The following is a 20184-nucleotide window of genomic DNA, read 5'->3' on the forward strand; positions in this document are numbered from 1 at the left end:
GGGTTTCAGGCTGGCTGGCGCCTGCCACCTCAGCTCCTGTACATTGAAGAGTGATGCTCTTTCTGGTTTTCTGTATCCCAGGTGGAAGCTGCAAATCCTGGGAGCTTTAAAACATAAGGAAAATAACTTGACCTTTATCACTAGCCAAAACCGACTAATGCAAAAACACTGTAGAAGGGCGGGAGCCACCAGACTGTATTTTTAAGGGACTTCCCGGTGATTCACAGAAATAATTCACGTAGGATGCCTGGTGCACAGTAAGTGCTGAAATAAACAGTTGCTGTTGTCTAACTGTGTCCATAGGTACAGGAGATGGGAAAGCAGAGGGACGGGCGTGTCTGTTCATGAAGCTTGCACATGGTCACCTTGTAGGTGAGATGTGGCCCGCTCACTGCTTGTTCTGTGTCTCGAGGAAGGGCCACAGCAGCCCTCGGCGGTTTTCTGCCTGGAAACACGACTCCCTGGCTCTTCAGTTTCCCGAAACAGCTCTGAGTCATCCAGGCGCAGGGAAACGGGCACTAATTTTAGTTGCTTGTCCCTCCTCGTGGGTTCCTCCCTGTGTCCCTGTGTGGACTCTCCAGCCTCAGCTTTCAGACCTCTCTCACACTGGGTCCCACACGCACTCACACTCATTCTCGTGTCCTCACTCACTGTTCCCTCCTTTATCCTCTCTGGGCCCTCCTGTCCCAGCTCCCTCTTCAGGGCCTTGGACAGGGGCCTTCTGTCTGCACGCAAATCTCTCCTCAAACCAGCTGAGTCCTGTTCCTCCACGAATGCTGCACTGCCTCTCTGGCGTGTTCTCTGAACTTGGGCAGCATTTGCACAAGTGGATCTCATCATTTTGACAAGGGTCATGGGATTTGGCCCTGTGTGGCCTAAATAGTTTATCTCTCGGTATCGTCCTGCCAGGTGACCTGCCCTTGACATGGCCTCTCATTAGCCGTTAGCTGAGGAGGGTTTCCTTAGCTTCCTAGTTCTACATCGTGGCCCGGGCCTGGAATGGCTGTTCCTCAAATCCCTGGTCCTCTTAGTGGGAAAGGTCTGTGGTGATGATGAGGGTGGGGGCGGGGTGCTTACTCCTGGGTTGTTTTGCTTCTGGACCTGAGGGTGGAGAGGAGGGGAGCATGATCCTTACTGCTATTAGCCTTGCAAGTTTACATCTTGTTTCTCTTTTGCTGAAAAATCTCAGTCTTTCAGGACTTTTAAAACTGGTTGCTTTTTAGTTTGGTCTTTTCAAGAGAACCTGAACTCCTCTAGTTCATGCTTATTTATAACCACTTCCCAAAGGGTTTGGAGCCAGAATGCGATACTCTAGTTACATGGGTAATGAGATCATGCAATTTCACTTAGCTTTCCCCCTCCCACAAATATAAAACACAAGTAAGTGCAGTATCCATTTCGATAGGAAAAGCTGTGTTTCTAATCAATAGTTTTTACCCATCCCCATCCACCTAATGGAATCATAGCCAACTGTGTAGGAATTATTGTCAGATAAATATCCACTAGAAAAATGAGCAAAAACCCCCAAATGTTGAATGAATGTAACATGCTCCACTGATATCAGAAAAATGCAATTTGAAACAGTGATAATGTACCATTTTAACTGCCAAATGGATTGATTCTTAATATCTCTCTTTGTTGAGATTATAAAGAAGAAACATTTTCATATACTTTTGGTGGGAATATAAGTAGGGATAGCCTTTCTTTATGGTAATTAGGTGGCACTATCAAATAACAAAGTGAACATGTATCTTTCACCAGGACGTCTACTTTTTAAATGCCAGTTTGCGTGCGCACATCAGAACATGATGGAAAAAAATATTCACTGAATATCCTAAGTGCTCATCCATAGGAGGGTAGATGTATAAATTGTTATATGATTTTACTGGAGAAAACTATGACATCGAAAAATAAAACAACCGGCAGCTCTTCTTGTACCCACAGGGCACAATGGCCTTGATGGTTTATAAAGTGAAAAGCAAGGTGCAGAACAGTGAAAAGAAACAAATCTCTGCCCTGGCTGGTTTGGCTCAGTGGATAGAGTGTTGGCCTGGGGACTGAAGGGTCCCGAGTTCGATTCCAGTCAAGGGCACATGCCTGGGTTGCGGGCTCGATCCCCATTGGGGGCGTGCAGGAGGCAGCCGATCAGTGATTCTCATCATTGATGTTTCAATCTCTCTGTCCCTTTCCCTTCTCTGAAATCAATAAAAATATATTAAAAAAAGAGAAAGAAATCTTGATGATTTGATTTGATAATTGGAAATAACTTGGATAACATTTTTGCCCTGTTTGTAAACAGCTTTTAGAAATTAACTGGACAGGACTGACTAACCTTCTGGATATCCCAGGACTGAAGTAAGTATGCTGCCATGTGCTGTGGTTAGCTTGCTGATGGTGCGATGTGCCTCTGGGTTCAAACGCGCTTATGCAGAGGGTCATAGGACGTCATACTCAGTCACTCACCCTTCCGTTCACCTTTTGTTCATCACAAAGCTGCCTTTCAGTATAAGTGTTTCAGAATAGTGGCAGCCTTCTAATATCCCACAAATCAATTTTTAAATTTGGTTTTTCTTTTCCCAGAAAGATACAGACAACTTAAAAAGTGAATGAATGTTTCAAAACTAGCCCTTTCTGAGTTCTTTTCATGCCTTCTTGGGGTTGGATGTCAGTCCCAGGCCTGGGAGCCAAGGGGGAGGGAAAACCCACGTTCCCGCATCATCCCGGGGAGTCCCTCCACTCGCCGGTAACCATGCAGGGTCTTAGCGGGAGACTTGCCACATGAGCACAGAGTCTGTAGGCCTCACATCACTCCTGGGGAGAGGTTCTGCTTGGGTCACAGTCCACCAGTCTTACCTGGTGGGAGGTGACGGCAGCAAACGTGTTCATCTCTACCAAGCTGGGTGGGCTGTGATTAGAGCCTCCAAACCTGCTTCTGCTGGCTTTACTAAGGGGGGCACCATCCAGAGGTTAAAGGTGCCTTACTGACATGTTAGCGTGGCCCCTGGTCCTCACGTGAGTGGTCTCACCACTGCCCTGGACACTCACCTGCTGTGAGTGCTGCGCTATTGCCCACTGAGTGGCGGTGGCCTTCCTGCTGCCCAGTGGGTGCTCTTATAGGTATAGTTACTTTACGTCTGAGAAGTGGAATCTCTTAGCACCTAGCAGGCCCAGAGGTGGCTTCTGTTGCAGGGACACTGACTTGTGTAGCTTGCAGAGGCGTGCACATGCATGATACCCGATTCTCACATTTACCCCAAAGAGTAAGCAAGAAACATACTAAAAGTGTGTTTGTTTCTTTAGCCTTCGCAATTTTATTCAAATCCCTGAGTTCTCTGTTCAGTGTATATAGTATTTCAAAATTATTACAGTATTGAATCTCCAAATGCAGTGTGAAAAACCTGTAAATTTCTTTTATTACCCTAGGACAGTGGTTGGCAAACCGTGGCTCGTGAGCCACATGTGTGGCTCTTCCATAAAATACCACGTGCGGGCGTGCACGTACAGTGTGATTGAAGGAGTACCCTAATTAAGTTAATAACAACGTACCTACCTATAGAGTTTAAGTTTAAAAAATTTGGCTCTCAAAAGAAATTTCAATCGTTGTACTGTTGATATTTGGCTCTGTTGACTATGAGTTTTCCGGCCACTGCCCTAGGAACTCTGCATATCCATATATATAAAGAGTCAGGGGCCATCACAACTGAAACAACTGAGCAGATGACCGAACAGGCTGAGTGGGCAACAAGGCCAGTAGGGGGGGTTAGTGAGGGACAACCGAACGACTGAGCAGCAGGCTCTGTGGGGCGACCAGGCCGGCAGGGGGGTTAGTGAGGGATGACCAAATGACTGAACAAGCAGGCTGTGTGGGCGACCAGGCCGGCAGGGGGGTTAGTGAGGGATGACCAAATGACTGAGTAAGCAGGCTGCGTGGGTAGTTGTCAACCAGGCCAGCATAGTGGGTATTTGGGGGTGACCAGGCTGGCAGGGGGAGCAGTTAGGGGCGAGCAGGCCGGCAGGGTTGGTAGTGAGGGGTGACCAGGCCACAAAGGCAGGCAGTAAGGGGCAACCAGGCAGACAGGCAAGTAAGCAGTTAGGAGCCATCAGTCCTGGATTGTGAGAGGGATCCCGGATTGCAGAGGGTGCAGGCTGGGCTGAGGGAATCCCCACCCGTGCACGAATTTCGTGCACCAGGCCAGTGGTCAGCAAACTCATTAGTCAACAGAGCCAAATATCAACAGTACAACGATTGAAATTTCTTTTCAGAGCCCAATTTGTTAAACTTAAACTTCTTCTAATGCCACTTCTTCAAAATAGACTCGCCCAGGCCGTGGTATTTTGTGGAAGAGCCACACTCAAGAGGCCAAAGAGTCGCATGTGGCTCGCGAGCCGCAGTTTGCCAACCACTGCACCAGGCCTCTAGTCCTATATAATAAAGAGGTAATATGCAAATTGACCATCACCCCAACACACCAGTTGGCTACACCCATGTGGTCAAAGATGGCTGCCCCCATGTGGACACAAGATGGCCACCACAAGATGGCCAGCAGGGGAGGGTAGTTGTGGGCGATCAGGCCAGCAGGGGAGGGCAGTTAGGGGTGACCAGGCCAGCAGGGGAGGGCAGTTGCGGGGGATCAGGCCTGCAGGGGAGGGCAGTTAGGGGCGACCAGGCCAGCAGGGAAGTGGTTAGGGGGTGATCAGGCTGGCAGGCAGAAGCAGTTAGGGGCAATCAGGCAGGCGAGCGGTTGGGAGCCAGTAGTCCTGGATTGTGAGAGGGATATCCCAGATTGGAGAGGGTGCAGGCTGGGCTGAGGGACACCCCGCCCTCCTCCCCTACCCTCCACACCCATGCACAAATTTCGTGCATCGGGCCTCTAGTATATTATAAGAGAGAAACTTAATGTAATAAACATAGACTATGTAAAAAGATGTTATAGTATTATCTGAACTTTTATGGATGTTTGAAATATTTTATGTTAAAGAAATTTAATTAAACATATTAGTTATTCAGTATTAAATCAATGATAGAGTTTTGTAGGAAATGTCATTTAAGACTTATGAAATGCAACCGATGCTGCCTGCTGTTCCCAGAACCGGCATGGTGGCAGGACCACATCTAATGGACTGACCTGCTGGTTTTAAACGTGTTTTAGGGAAGAGACCGCTCCTACCCTATAAATGGGTGGGTGGTTGTATCATGTTTGTGGTGTGGTTACTGCGCGATAACGAGCGTGAAAGTGTCTGATGACTGTTCTTTTCTTTTTTCCTCCCACCTAAAGTGGTTTATCAGATACCATCATTTTGGATATAATATCAAACTATCTGGTTCTTCCCAATCGAATCACTGTTCCTCTCGTCAGTGAAGTTCAAATAGCCCAGTTGCGGTTTCCGATACCAAAGGTAAGCGTGTCCTGGCCTCTGTTACCACTTATACATAGACGTACCCTCCCGCCACTTTGCGTGTTCCTCCTCACAGCCCTGCCACACGGATCGTTGTGCGATAGGTTGCTTGTCGCACACTCAGTGTGCAGCTCGACCTCAGCTGGGAATGATGGCACCTACTATCATCTCAGCCAGCATCCTGTCTATACTGACAAAACCTAACAGCTTCGTCTCAGCTATGGGGATGGTTTCCTCTCAGTCTGAGAGGTAACGAGGAGCACGGTAGAAGATAAAAATGCATACCTTCCTGTGCTGCCAGTCAGGAATATGGCCCAGTATGTTCTACAGAGGGCTCTCGGGGAAAGGCTGCCCTACCAAAAGGTGACCTTCCCATCTTGGTTTGCCTTGAAAGAAATGAGTGAATATGTCACTTTATCAATTAAACATTTTAAGAAAAGTGTCCGTGAATAGTGTATATTTCAGAGTTTTAGTTTCCCATCTACAAGTAGGGATAATGACAGTGTTTCATAGGGTTGTTCTAAAAACAGAACAAAGTAATCTACATATCACCGCCTGGGCATAGATCTGACCTGTAACGTTAGTGTCACTTATGTGGGGTCAAAGCTGGACTGTCCTGTGGCCCACGAGGCCTGTCTGATCTGACTGCTTTGACCCTGCTCGGCTCCGGAGCGCAGTGTCCCTCGGGGCCTCTGCAGAAGTTGCTCACCCACTCCCTGTGCCACTGCCTCTTGTCTGAGGAGTCCCATCCGGGCCCTCTGTCCTGCCCGCTGTGTTTCCCAACATGTCACATAGCTGTCACCTCTGCGCCGCGCTCCTGTGATGGCCGGTCAGCACCAGCCGTGTCCTGTCTGGGATGACCCAGTGAGCAGGTGGCGCTCTTGTCTTTTTCAGGGTGTTCTAAGGATACACTTCATTGAAGCTCAGGACCTTCAGGGGAAGGATACGTACCTTAAGGGACTTGTCAAGGGAAAGTCAGACCCCTATGGAGTTATTCGAGTTAGCAACCAGATCTTCCAAAGCAAGGTCATCAAAGAGAACCTGAGTCCAAAGTGGAACGAGGTGTATGAGGTAAGGCCCGCCTCGGCTGCCACGGCTTCATCCTAAACCGCACTTCCACTCCTGTCACCCAGGCTATAGTTCATTTAGGTGGCGATTTAAATTCTCTTCATTTCAAATTCTCATCTTTAAAAAGTATTGCACCTTGTGTCTCCCCCGCACAACATTCTTGTCATACCAACACTTAAGATTTTAGATCTTAATTACATAAAACGATCACAATGAATAATTGGCAAAATTTCTCATAATGTGAATGTTTTATGTTGTTATTAACACGTACATATGCAAAAATGAAATTAGGTACTATCTTGTAAATTATCATTTAACACACCTGAACATCAATATATGCCAGTAAATATAGACAGACCTGTCCCTAGCTGGTTTGGCTCAATGGATCGAGCATTGGTCTGTGCACCGAAGGGTCCCAGGTTCGATTCTGGTCAAGAGCACGTACCTCAGTTGCAGGCTACTCCCTGGTCCGGGCTCTGGTTGGGGCTCATGCGGGAGGCAAACAATTGATGTGTTTCTCTCACATTGATGTTTCTCTCTCGTGTCTTTCCCTCTCCCTTCCACTCTCTAAAATCAATGGAAAAATGTCCTCAATAGGTACACATACAGATATATATACTAGAGGCCCGGTGCATGAAATTCATGCACTGGTAGGATCCCTAGTGGCTGCCAGCTGTTGGCTGGGTACTCCCTTCCCCCAGTTGCCTGCTGCCACTGCCGCTGGCCAGGGCCTCCTTCCCGTCCCTTGGATGGCCCCATCCCCTGGTCAAACTCCCAGACAAATTGTCTCCTGGTCAAGGGGACAATTTGCATACTACGCTTTTATTATATAGGATAGAGACGGACCTGATTTACAATAGCCATTCATGAGTAGATGCCACCATTTCTTTTCCTGGAGAAAGCTCAGCTGCTAGTTCAGTAGGTACCTAACTGGTGCTGTGCAAGTGTCAGCCACCTTTCCCCAGGCAAAGCTCCTCAGCGTGGAACTGTTGCACCATAAGCTACATGTGCTGGGAGCAGAGGGTCCCCCAGGACTAGTGTGGGTCACACTCCACCAGCTTCTCAGCCCCAGTCCTGCCTGTCACTGAATTCCTTACCTTTGAGTGGTGCTTGTGGTGGTTGGTTACCCGAGGACAGTGTCTGGGTGGGACCTGCACCTCTGCAGGCCTGTCCTGTGCTGGAGCCATTGAACTCGGCCCCCTGGGACGCCCCCCACCTGAAACAAGCACAGCGGGCTGGTTCTGTGTGGGTGCATGTTTCCATGTGGGAGATGACGTGGTTCACATTGAGAAAAGGAAAGGGCTTCCTGAGGACTGGCACTGGAGGCAGCACGGGTGCTGTCGCTGTAACCACCGTGCTCAGTGGGTGACACTGTTGGTAAAATGTCAGTCACTGCCATCACTAACCTTCCAGGCCTTGGTCTATGAGCATCCTGGGCAGGAGCTGGAGATTGAGCTCTTTGATGAAGACCCAGACAAGGACGACTTTCTAGGAAGGTAAGTCCTTGGCAACTGAGCCAAGCGCAGGTCACGCTTTGTTTTTAAAAATCTCTTAAAACTAACTTCACTGACAGATTTGTGTACATGTTGAGTGGGTTTTTAAGTGGCTGTTAGATATAACATTTGCCTCACTTAGGCTTCCTAACACGCTTAGTGCCTTACAAGTTCTTGTGTGAGTAAGAGAAGGCAAGCTTCTAGCTCTGTGTCTGTCAGCAGCCACCAGCACAAGCAGCCAGTTCCATTAAACTGACTGAAGTTAAACACAATTCAAAAATCACTTTTGTTGTTGCGCTTGCCCCATTTTCAGTGCTCAGTAGCCCCGTGTGGCTTTGTCCTGCAGGCCAGGGCAGCTCTCTCCACCAAGGCAGGCAGCCTTGCTATGGCTTGTTAATGTAAAAACATTCAAACCTGTAAAGAATTTTTGTGTGTTTATTTGAGCCAAACTGTCGACAGTTGCTGGAAAGCAGTATCTCAACAGATTGAGATAATGCTCTGGAGAATGGCAGGTTTTCAACTATTTTTATACATTGCAATCAAAGAAGGAGACTTAGGTGGGTCACATGAAATCCATTGGTGGTAGACTAGAGAGGCGGGAGAAAGCAAAGTGGGGGAACTCTGGGATTGGATAAAAAGTAAAATGATAGACCCATACTTAGATGGGTGCAGGATAGCAACAGTCTGCTTCTTGATAAATTGTAGCATTTTGTTGCGTTTCTGGAGTCCTCTTTCATAGACAGATGCCTAAGGTTGGCTGTAAGAAGTGTGCTTCTGTGCTCTGAAGTTGTCGTGTTGTTTCTCTAGTCTCATGATCGATCTGGCCGAAGTGGAAAAGGAGCGCCTTCTAGATGAAGTAAGTTTTCTGCGAGTCTTGTTCTACTTATGAACACTGGCTCTTTCCTGCCTCTCCCCATCCTGAAAACCCAGCATTTGCCCCTCAGATATGAGAACTTAAGCTTGTTCGTAATAGCAAAATAAAAAGAAGTCTGAGAACCAAATCATAGCGTGTGTGCTGAGTACCTACCACATACGCTGGACATTTCCTGACGACACCTGCACAAGCCGGCTTTCCTTCAGGCAGGCGGTGCTTTTCCTTGGGGCAGAGCAGGCCCGTCAGCTGTCAGGTCACACTCATTTTAAAGATGCTGGCGCCACAGCAGGCAGTGCTGTGCTGTCCATGGGAGGTTGTCAAGTGAAGGCGTCTGTAAAGGCAGAGACTTGCAGCGAGCAGATGCCCCTTCAAGCAGGATACTGCTATTGGAATAAAAGTATGAAGAGGGAGAGTTTGTGGTGGCTTGTAAATGATGTGTGAGATTGGCCAAGGAAAGCGTTATTCACCAAGTCAACGCTACGTTCAGAGTGGCCAAGCGCTCATGGCCATCGCTCACTGGGGAGTGCGAGCCACCGGTGTGTGCAGGGCCTGGGTCGCAGCGGCTCTTCTAGCACAGGGTTCCAGCCGCCTTTGGTTCATTGCTTTGTGTTTTTCAAGTTTAAATAACCTTGTACTATTTTGTTATTAGTATGTAGTGTTGAATAAAAAGAAACATGTTAACTTGTTTGATATTGAAATTCAGCATTTGGGTTTGATGATATATTAGGCCCATAAGTTCTATTAAAGTTGATACATAGAAGCTGATGGAGCTGGTAGACATTTGAATACTTGCATGTAAATTAGGGTGAGCGTTACCTCACAGGGCTCTGATGAGCTCGAGGAGTTTGGGATGGTCTCAGGCAGCAGGCAGGGATGGGTGTGGTCCGTGGGCGTGGGCCATGTGCTTGTAGAGAGAGCTCGGGGCTGGGTGTGGAGGTTCCGTTCTGGACCTCAGTGAGCAGTGTTGGTGCCACAGGCAGTAAGCCTCTTGGGACATTGTGCAGACTGTTGACTTGAATGTCAATTCAGGAGGACTGCTAATCCTGCACCGTTTGTCTTCAGTGGTTCACCCTGGACGAGGTCCCCAGAGGAAAGCTGCACCTGAAACTCGAGTGGCTCACACTGACGCCACACGCTGCCCACCTGGACCAGGTGTGTGACGCTGCTCCTGCGGCTGAGACCCGCTCCTTCCCATCGTGTTACATGCCTTGCAGAGGACTACAGCAGGACCTTGGGTTGTTGTGCTAAAGTCACTACAGTGGCCTCAGGGATAAATTAAAGATGATGCCATTTTTAAAAAGAGATTTGAAGGTCGTTTACACCTGTTTTACAAGATCTTCAAATCTTGTGCTTGATGCAGAGCAGGGGTTTGGAGGGCCACAGATCACTGGTCCTTCCTTTGATTTGTAGAGAATCTTTCCTATTTCCACTCTGCTTGCACGTATTGGGGTTCTCTGCTCCCTCTCTCCTATTTGCCTGAGCATTACAGGCATAATGGGTAGCAAGAGTCTAAAGCAGGGGTGGGCAAACTTTTTGACTCGAGGGCCACAATGGGTTCTTAAACTGGACCAGAGGGCCGGAACAAAAGCATGGATGGAGTGTTTGTGTGAACTAATATAAATTCAAAGTAAAGGAGCGGAGGGGAGAGCAAGAGAACCGGATAGAACAGCCGGATCCGGCCCGCGGGCCGTAGTTTGCCCACGGCTGGTCTAAAGTGATGTGGAAATGTGCCTGTTGAGACTCTTCTCTTTCCTGGTAGGTGCTGACAGACATCAGGGCCGACAAAGACCAAGCCAACGATGGCCTTTCCTCTTCCTTGCTGATCTTGTATTTGGATTCAGCAAGGAACCTTCCGGTAGGTAGCGCTGTGGGAACTCATGTGCGTGCTTGTGTCCACACTGTCACCGTTCCTGTTGTGTTCTCTTCACCCCAGCCCAGAGCGGCATGGAGTGGGTGGTGCAACAGTGTGTTAAACTCCTTTTTACCATCAAGATGGCCCTTTACTCTGAAATGTTTTATGAAGAAATCTCTTAATTCAGAGGAGATTCATCCAACTCCCTAGTAGTTAGAGAAGAGGATGTTCTATAGGAAATCACTGAGTAGTAACATTTCATTCTCTCTTGGCGTGGGAATAAAATGAATCAGCTCTGATGACAAACCCAAATTCATCCTGCAGCCGCCTGGCCAGATGGAGGGCGGCCTAGTGGTGGAAGGACTGAGTACTGAGCGCTCTAGATGTGGGGACACGCTGCCTGGCAGGCAGACACGCGCTGCCCCTGGCCGTCTCCTGCCACACACGTGGCTTCTGCAGCCTAGAGCAGTGCACCTTGTTAGCATCAAAATTGTTTTGCTCTTAGAAAAAGCCATAAAGTACAGTTTTTATAGGTAGTTTTTGGTTTTTTTCTTCTTTGGAGAAGAAAAACCAAATACATTTTCAGTCGTGGGAGGCCTGCTCTGATCCCCCACCACCACAGTTTGACCCTACTGCTCATTATAATGTCCTATTGCTTTGACATATTTCTTAGAACATATTTTATTGATTTCAGAGAGGAAGGGAGAGGGAGAGAGAGATAGAAACATCAATGATGAGAGAGAAACCTTGATCAGCTGCCTCCTGCATGCTCCCTACTGGGGATGAGCCTGCAACCTGGGCATGTGTCCTGACCGGGAATCGAACCATCATCGCCTGTCTCAGGTCGATGCTCAGCCACTGAGCTGCGCCAGCCAGGCTGTTGTGATGATTCTTTGAGTGCTCGCTCGCTTGTTCAGGAGATGCCATTCTTGCTATATTTCCTGATGTCGAGGCCGATTTTGTTGACAGAAAGACGACTTCTCCCAGATGCAGTGCCCCTCCCACGATGATGATAAAGCTCACAGGTCATCAGTGCGTCCCCGTCCCTTCCTGTGGACAGCAGGGAGCAGCGTGCAGCTCGGCCCTTGGCTGCCACCTCAGCGTTTCACTTGGCCTCCATTCTGGTCTCAGCTCAGTGGCTGGACGGTGTGTCCTTTACTTCATGAAGTCACACACCTCGTTTCAGTTAGCACCTTTCAAGGTTCAAAACTGTGCATTACTTGGGCTTTGCTCAACAGCATAATCATGTACTTGGTGCCGAAACCGGTTTGGCTCAGTGGATAGAGCGTCGGCCTGCGGACTCAAGGGTCCCGGGTTCGATTCCGGTCAAGGGCATGTACCTTGGTTGCGGGCACATCCCCAGTGGGGGGTGTGCAGGAGGCAGCTGATCGATGTTTCTCTCTCATCGATGTTTCTGACTTTCTATCCCTCTCCCTTCCTTTCTGTGGAATATCAATAAAATATATTTAAAAAAAAATAATCATGTACTTGGTGTATCAGGACACTTCATTTAAAGTTTTAACAATTACAATCTGAGCAGTCATCTATTTTTTTTTTCTTATTGGGAACATGTAATTGAACTCTGTCTATGTAATTGTATAGATAGTTGGCCTTTGACCAACATGGGGATGAGAGCTACCAACCCCAAGCCGAAAAGCCACGTGTAAACTAATCCTCCGCTGACGAGGATTCCCTGCCCCGACTGGAATCAGCGGTTCCGCACAGCACGGGCGTGAGCTCCACGAGCCCCCTGCACACTGCTCAGGCGAGCTGCACTGTGCTCCTTGGACGGTTTCTTTACCATTGTAGCTCTGACTTTCTGTTAGTGTTCACCTTTTGGCCTGTCTTCCAGTCTGAAGTCTGTGGCTTTATCTGTTCTAGTTTCAATTTGGGGGAAGTTGTGTCATTATTTAACCTTTCTACAGAATTTCTTGTATGGTAGAATTTTTATTTTTAACCACAATAATGTTTGTTAACAAATCTTGATCATGCCTGATGGAAATGAATGTGATATATTTTAGGATATACAGAATAGTATATCAGAAGCAACTAGGCTGCTCTTCAGAACTGTGTTTTATTACATTAAATTAAAATTTGAATGATGTCACAGAAGCAAGAAAAAGCAAGTGAATCTATTAACCTCTGTTAAAGGGCACTTGGTGCGTGAAGCGTGCTCTGGCCAGCGGGCAAAGGGCCTTCGCGGCACTGCTGCTGCTGGGGTCACTTCCACGGAGCGTTGCGGGCGCTCCCCGTCCCGTGGCTCTGTGACTGCCCTTTGCACTCCTGTTACTGGTGCTTCTTGTGTGTGCGTTGATCACAACCCACCATTCTTTGCTTTCTCCTCCCATTTCCACTTCCTAAGAGTATCTACGAGGGAAGCTTTGGGTGTGGCCACTTAAAAGAGAGGTGAGCGTCGGGACTAGTGTTCTGTGAGAATACTGCCTCAGTCTATAGAGCACTATTTGTGAGTTCCCGTGTTTTCTTCCTTGTGTGCTAGTGGAGACTGCAGGAGTGTGGACTGGAGCTCCTGGTGCTGTCTCCTCGGTGGAATGGCGTGGCATGCGTTCTACTTTTCTTGCATGATTTCAGTTACTGTGTGTGCTTGTTTGGTGCTTGTTTTGCTATGACTAACATTGGTGACTACATCTGATGATGAGATGAACAAACCTGAGCCATGAGGAAGCCCAGGAAAAGATAAAATAAAAATTCTTCCATGGAAAGTGAAACCACAGCGATACATTGATTTTTTTTTTTTGTGGTTCATCTCACTGTGAATTATAAATATTTTTTGCAAGTTTTCAAAAACCTTCCTCAAGTCTGCTTTCTCCTCCTGACCAAGCAGAAGCCTTAGAACTTGGCTTTCCTTAAAGTCCCTCTGTGCCCTGGGGTGGTCAGTGAAGACAGACGTGCACTCGGTACCCAAAAGCATGCCTTCTCCCTCCTGCTAACCAGTCCCTCGGGGAGAGCAGGTACTGAGTGTGTGACGCAGTTCCTCCTAAAGGGCAGAAAGCACTTCCTGGAGCGGGCAGTGCTGGTCTGACCTTGCTTGGGAAGCTGGTCTCGTTCTATCTGTTTCCCAGGGTCTGGCTGGGCACCTTGACTCATGGCACTGCTCTTGGTGCCTTTAGCAAACAGTTATTTTGAGTTTCTTCAGGGCAAAAGGAAGCCACCCATGGCTTAGTTATTAGTCCAGAGGGTCACCCTTTCTTGGCTAATCACTGACTTACTAGTAGCTCAACAACTGGTGAGACTCTTCAAGTCATTGGTCCTGGAAGCTGATGGGGGCAGGCTTTGCAGTTGTGAGGAGTTCTCCTTTCTGTTTCTACCTGAAAAGGGGGGCAGGCAATACGTCAAGAACAGGTGTATTGTCCCAGGTCATAGAGGAGGAAGGTCAGGACCTCTAGGGGTGGGCGAGGTTCAGTCACCCCGTCAGTAAATGCCCCTCCAGCTGCACTGTGTGACCCACAGTGGTGTTCATGGGCATCTGTTTTGCACCACTCTTTAGTAAAATAGTTTTCTGTTGCAGTGTTCCAGGACAGCTGTGTGGCCAGCTGCGTGACGGTGTCGCCTCCGCCAGAGGCCTGTGCTTACGTCTTTTCATTCTGTAAACGCTCTGCCCTGCGTCAGGGCTCTAGTTGCTTTGTCATGTTCTGCTGTGACGCTGCTCAGTCATCAAGACTACTTTCCTCCTACATTGTCAAAACCACATGCTCTGCTTTGTGATTCCAATATTGACGCTTACAGGGTGCTCTGTGAACTAAATTTGAACAAAGTGATTGTATTTTTAAACCCATTAGTTTTCACTATGCAGTTGGATCTGTGTTTCTCAATTTCCCCCATTCCTGAGCCCTTTCCTGTTTCTAGGAAAGGCCTTAGCTGCCAGCCCTTCTCAGTCCTACCTTCTACCTGCTCAGAGCAACAGCACTATGTCCAGACTGGAGATGCCCCTCCCATTGCTGACTGGAACTCCGCTCTCCTCCTTTTGCTCAAGCCCTGGGCTGGAATTTCAGAGGGAAGCCATGGTGCCCTCTGACTCCTGGGGGCCCCCTCTAGACCTTTGGCTTCCTGATAACTCGTGTCTGCACAGTACTTTCCAGGGGTTCTACGTGCACCGGTCCCTTAGTCTCAGGTAGGAGACAGCAGGGAGCTGAGGGACTGAGGTAAGAGCCAGGGTCCCGGCTGGTGAGTGGCAGAGCTGGGGGCTGAGCTGGCATGTGCACTCCCTGCCCTCCGTCCTAGTGTGGGCAGGGTTTATCTGAGATGGGCGTTCACGCTCATGCCCACTGCCTGGGAAAATGCTGGCTGTAAGGTGGAGCCAGGGGGTGGGAGTTTGATGCTCGTGCTTCCTTACTAAGGGGCACAGGTGGCCAGTGCTGCCCCGTTTAAGATGAGGGGCCCAGGTGGAAGGTGCTGTAACGTTTGGAGGCCTCATGCTGGGCCGCTGCCTAGTGCACCTGGACGATCCGGCCTGTGTCACCCCCAGGCTTGTGCAGCTTCCATGACCTCACACAGCTCCACTGCCCTCCCCCCCCCCCCTCCCCGCCCCCCGACAGCCTCTGGCCCCGCTTTGCCCACATGGATGCAGGTTAGAGTAATGTGAACATTTCGTACACGGTCCACTGTCTAGAGAACTTCAGGGAGGTTTTTGTCATCCCTCACACCTCAGGGCAGCAGTTCCCAGCCTCACTTATCCAGACTCCCCCCAGAGATGCATCTGGGTCCAGCGCCCTAGAGCTGAGCAGCCTGCCGCAGCGGCAGCCCGGTCGAGGCTGGCTTTCACGTCCCATTCATTCCTCTTGGCCAGATGCTCGACCTCCTTGCCTGGTCCAGCCTGCCACAGTCCCATTTCTTCATTATAAAATCTACTTTTTATAAAAAATAATAAAATTCAATTTGTCATTTGAAGTTAATTACAACGAAAATGATAAAATTTTTAATGTTACATGTTAGTCTTTGAAGGAGCTTGCAAAATGGCTCAGTCTTGTCCTTTTGAGGGCCAGAAAGTAATGAATTTACAGACTCAGATTTAATAAAAGCAGGACTTTAAAGCCAGGAGAAACTTGATGAGCCAACCTGCATCCCAGTTATACTTGGAAAAGAATGGGGGACGAAGTAGAGAAGGCCCATCTGCTGTGGTCCTGCACAGAGACAGTAAGTTTTTGAAAGGAGAAACGTGGCTTCTGCTATGATAGGATAGAATTTGGCTTGAGAGTGATTTGGGCAACTGTGGCCCATTGGTTGGTATTTAGATAAAACCTAATTATAGATATTTTAGGGGGTTATTCAAGCAAAGGGTAGTAAATAGAACCCTTTCTTAAAGTAGCACTTGGATTTTTCAATCCCGAAGTTCAGAGGAAGAGTAACCACAGAGGAGAAGCACATATGTTTGATACTGACAGATTAAAGGTTCCTTCTAAGATAAAATCGTGAGCATTCAGAAAATTTTTATAAATGGTTTTTTACTGTTTCTGTGTAATTCTTGCTGGTGTTTTTTGTCTAAAGATTTTTTGTTCGTTTGCATAAGTTTTCATGTCGTTAACCTTACATAATCTCCTCATTGCATGTTTGATTAACCCTTGGTGTGTTCATCTTCTGCGGGAAAGAGTAACCCGTTAGGGTTTAACCCCGGTGTCTTGAAGAAGACTGCAGTTCAGAAAGCTTTAAAGGTAAACCAATGGCTTCCCTTTGCAAGTTCATGAAGACATATTGAAAGAGATGATGCTTCAACCCTCGAAATGTATTACTAATCAGTAATTAGTGGTCGTTGGAGAGAGCCTACTTTTGTTGACCAAGAATTAGTAGAGAATTTAAGTCAGCTCTGAAGATAAATTTTATAAAGTTCCAGTATGATAAATTAGACATCGTCTTGCCGGCCTTAGGTAGCAATATCTAAGGTGGTTTTACATGATCTGTTTCAGTTGGATTTCAATTTGTGAAAATGATGAACTAGAAGTTCTGTCTAAAATCTTAACCAGTCTTCAGACCTGGTTGGCAGGTGCACCTTGTCACCGTGCTGTCTGTTTACACATCACCTCTTCCAATATGCTGAGTCAGGCCGGCTCCGCTGGTGACCTGAGAGCTTCGGTGCTGCAGGCGCGGGGGGCCAGGTCTCTGGAGAAACTTTCCATTTCATTCAGTGAGGTATATTGAAAACTGAGCTCCACTCCCTAAAACACCAAGAACATGTATTTTCTAGCTAAATTGTTAAAGTTCTCCATGACTTACGATGTTTTATTATTTTTTTCTTTGATTTCTTTGAACATTCTAGACTTAAATATTTGAGGGGAAAGCTTAACTGTAATTATTTTAAGAAAATTCCATAGAAAGGAGTCAGGTATGTTTTTAAATCAGTTTCATCTAGGATGATAAGTTAAATTTCAAAAGTGGGGAAGACTAATAAAGCTTGTTTTGTTTTTGTTTTAATCCTCACCTGAGGATAATTTTCAAATGATTTTTAGAGAGAATGGAAGAGAGAGGGAAGGACAGAGAGAAATATTGATATGAGAGAAACACATTGATTGGTTGCCTCCTACACGCGCGCCCTGACCAGAGCCCAGGCTGGGGAGGAGCCTGCAACTGAGGTACGTCCCCTTGACTGGAATCAAACCTGGGACCCTTCGGTCACAGGTTGATGCTCTATCCACTGAGCCAAACTGGCCAGGGCAGATAAAGCCTGCTTTGATGTAGCTTTTATTAAGTCCTTGCTGCACCTTGTTCGCAGTAGTTGAAATACTGTCCCCCTAAAACACTGTAAGGAGTGTATCAACAGACTTTCCTTCCCATTTCTATGTTATGGTTAGCACAAAGCTGAGAACTGAAGACAGCTTGGGTTGGAGTCCAGCATGAATTAATAATTTATAGGACAGAAGTGACAGTGTCTTCTTTGCTGGAGTAGTGAGTACATTAAATGAGATCATGCATGGAAAGAGTTCCATGCAGCTAGTCCAATATGTTCATTTTAATTGTTATTACTTAACCTCATTTACGCCTGACAGCTGGGTTCTGAAAATGGTATCATGCCCATTTTATAGACTTGAGAACCAGAGTTCAACTAGATAAACTGTGGGACTCACTAATCAAGGGGTAAGGAGCTGAGCTGTAAGTTCAGGAAAGTCGTGACTTAGTTTCATGATATCTGTGTCTCTGAGTCGTGCTGAATGTGGAATCATAATAGAAAACTTTATGATTTGGGATCTAAAATGTCATTTATTTTAAGATACATCATTACTTTATGTACAACAAAGAAAGAAAACATGTCAGTAAAGGTTTGCTAGTGTTTATTTCATACTTATAAAGACTTTTTTAGGCATAGGATAAACAGATTTCCACCATGTCACACACATGCACGCACAGAAGGAAAAGAGGCAAGCTAAGTGGGCTAAGGAAGTAGCTATTCCCCCAATATCTCGATTTTCCAAAAAGCAGGTACATAAAGTCAGCAATTGTGAGTTTCATTGCTTTCAAAGTAGAAAGTTAAGAAAAAGGTCTTATAAATATTATAAGTTTTTAGGAATGAATGGCTACTTTTTCAGAGATGAAGTAAGTATATTAGTTAAGAAATACACTCAGCTTCTGAATCAGATTCAGAAGTTGTAGTTTCAGCAAGACAGAGGTAACTTCCCTCCAGCATCCCAGAATCTGGCTGGGGCTCTGCCTGCTCACTATCTCTATCCAAAAAGGGGTGCCTGGGAAGGGGCGGGAGAATGCCTCCCCTTTTCAGGCCAGACTGCACCTGCCACATCTGACTGCAAGGGAGGTTCAGAAATAGAATGTTGGTTTGCAGAGGCCTGGGCCCAGCTCACATACCAGGGTTCTAATGTCCAGGGAAGAAGGAAAAGTGGACTTAGGGGGGAAAGTGGTATCTCTGCCACAGTAGTCTTTTGAATTTTTTAACAGTATTTATTTCATTTTACAGAATTCATTCACATCAAAAAGATGAACCAGAAAATAGATTATCGCAGTAGGTGTGGGCTAGTAATACCTTATTCCAATAACCATGAATTTGATGCTTATTTTTATCTTTGCTGCAGTGTTGTGGATTGACTTTAAAATTGTTAAGCTAAAAAACATTTTCGTGATCTAATTAATTTCCACTACAGATATTTAATTGAATCTTCTGTGGGGCTAAGTTATAAATAAACCTCATATACCATATAGTTGTGTTTTACTATGTTTTCTTCTATCAGCTAAAAAATATGCTTTTTACCATTTTTAAAATTATATTCATATCTGCTTAATTGAACGCGATTCTAGATTGATGTTTATTCTTCCAGTCAAAATTACTTAGGCGCTGGCCAATGAGACTTGATATCTGATAGGTACATGTTTGAACAGAAGATACTAACTTAAAACTGTGAAAACATGTTTCTGACACTTTGTAGTATTTTTATTATTCCAACCAGAGAACTGTTCTGGATTATATACTCTTTTTTTTTTAAAATATATATTTTTGTTGATTTCAGAGAGGAAGGGAGAGGGAGAGAGAGATAGAAACGTCAATGATGAGAGAGAATCATTGATAGGCTGCCTCCTGCATGTCCCCCACTGGGGATCAAGCTTGCAACCTGGCATTGTGCCCTTGACCAGAATCAAACTCAGGACCCTTCAGTCCGCAGGCCCGATGCCCTATCCACTGAGTGAAACTGGCTAGGGCTATATACTCTTTTTAAAAATATATATATTTTTGTTGATTTCAGAGAGGAGGAGAGAGATAGAAACATCAATGATGAGAAAGAATCATTGATTAGCTGCCTCCTGCAATGAATCGAGCCCAAAACCCAGGCATGTGCCCTGACCGGGAATGGAACCGTGGCCTCTAGATTCATAGGTCAACATTCAACCACTGAGCAATACGGGCCGGGCTGAATTACATACTCTTTTACATTTGTCCTCGCTCATGTTTTTCTATTCATTCATTTCACTTTATTTATTTTGTTATCCCAGTCAAATAAGTTTTGAGAGCTGGAATTATCAATAAAGATATTCAGAAGATTTCATTTTTTCAAAGTAGTTTGCTCTAAAACTAAAAGACTTAACACTTAAAAAGTGTGTGTAAATAGAACTTCTAGTGTATTTTATGGTATATACAATTATGGTTTGGGTTGTACTTAGTGATTCTTTCCCAGTTATTCCCAGATAGTCCCTGTAAAGTGAAGTCTCAGAAGTAAATAGAAATGACTGTTAGTATAGCCAATGGTTTCATTTTCAACAAGCCTATTTTAGGGTGTTGGTTATTTACTATGCCATTTTTGTTTTTTGATAGTCCGGGAAGAAAATAAACAGCAACCCCAGCCCTCTTGTGCAGATGTCAGTTGGTCACAAGGCTCAGGAGAGCAAGGTAAGGCCTGTGTGCTGACCATTTCCTGTGACGTCACTGTCGCTCTTGCCTGTCAGGTGGTGACTGGCGTCAGGTGATGGTGCAGGTGTTGAGATCCCCAATTTTCATCTTTCTTTTCAAATCAGTCATTTCATAGATTACTAGCTACTTAATTCAGTAACAA

The 20184-nt window shown here is 46.4% G+C and overlaps 1 protein-coding gene across 2 annotated transcripts in view; it reads left to right on the plus strand.

Moving 5' to 3' along the window:
• Positions 1-20184, plus strand: part of ESYT2 (extended synaptotagmin 2) — an 83014-nt gene that overhangs the window by 47470 nt on the left and 15360 nt on the right. Inside the window, exons 7-15 of one of the 2 annotated variants that reach the window (XM_080664848.1) lie at positions 2300-2355; positions 5277-5397; positions 6292-6468; positions 7879-7961; positions 8766-8814; positions 9895-9984; positions 10592-10687; positions 16288-16350; positions 19947-20021. In XM_080664848.1, the coding sequence (XP_080520974.1) occupies positions 2300-2355; positions 5277-5397; positions 6292-6468; positions 7879-7961; positions 8766-8814; positions 9895-9984; positions 10592-10687; positions 16288-16350; positions 19947-20021 (810 nt within the window). The remainder of the gene's footprint in view (positions 1-2299; positions 2356-5276; positions 5398-6291; positions 6469-7878; positions 7962-8765; positions 8815-9894; positions 9985-10591; positions 10688-16287; positions 16351-19946; positions 20022-20184) is intronic. The other variant, XM_080664849.1, reaches the window with a different exon arrangement.

Source organism: Plecotus auritus, assembly GCF_963455305.1.
Source record: "Plecotus auritus genome assembly, chromosome: 4".
NCBI classification, from domain to species: Eukaryota; Metazoa; Chordata; class Mammalia; order Chiroptera; family Vespertilionidae; genus Plecotus; species Plecotus auritus.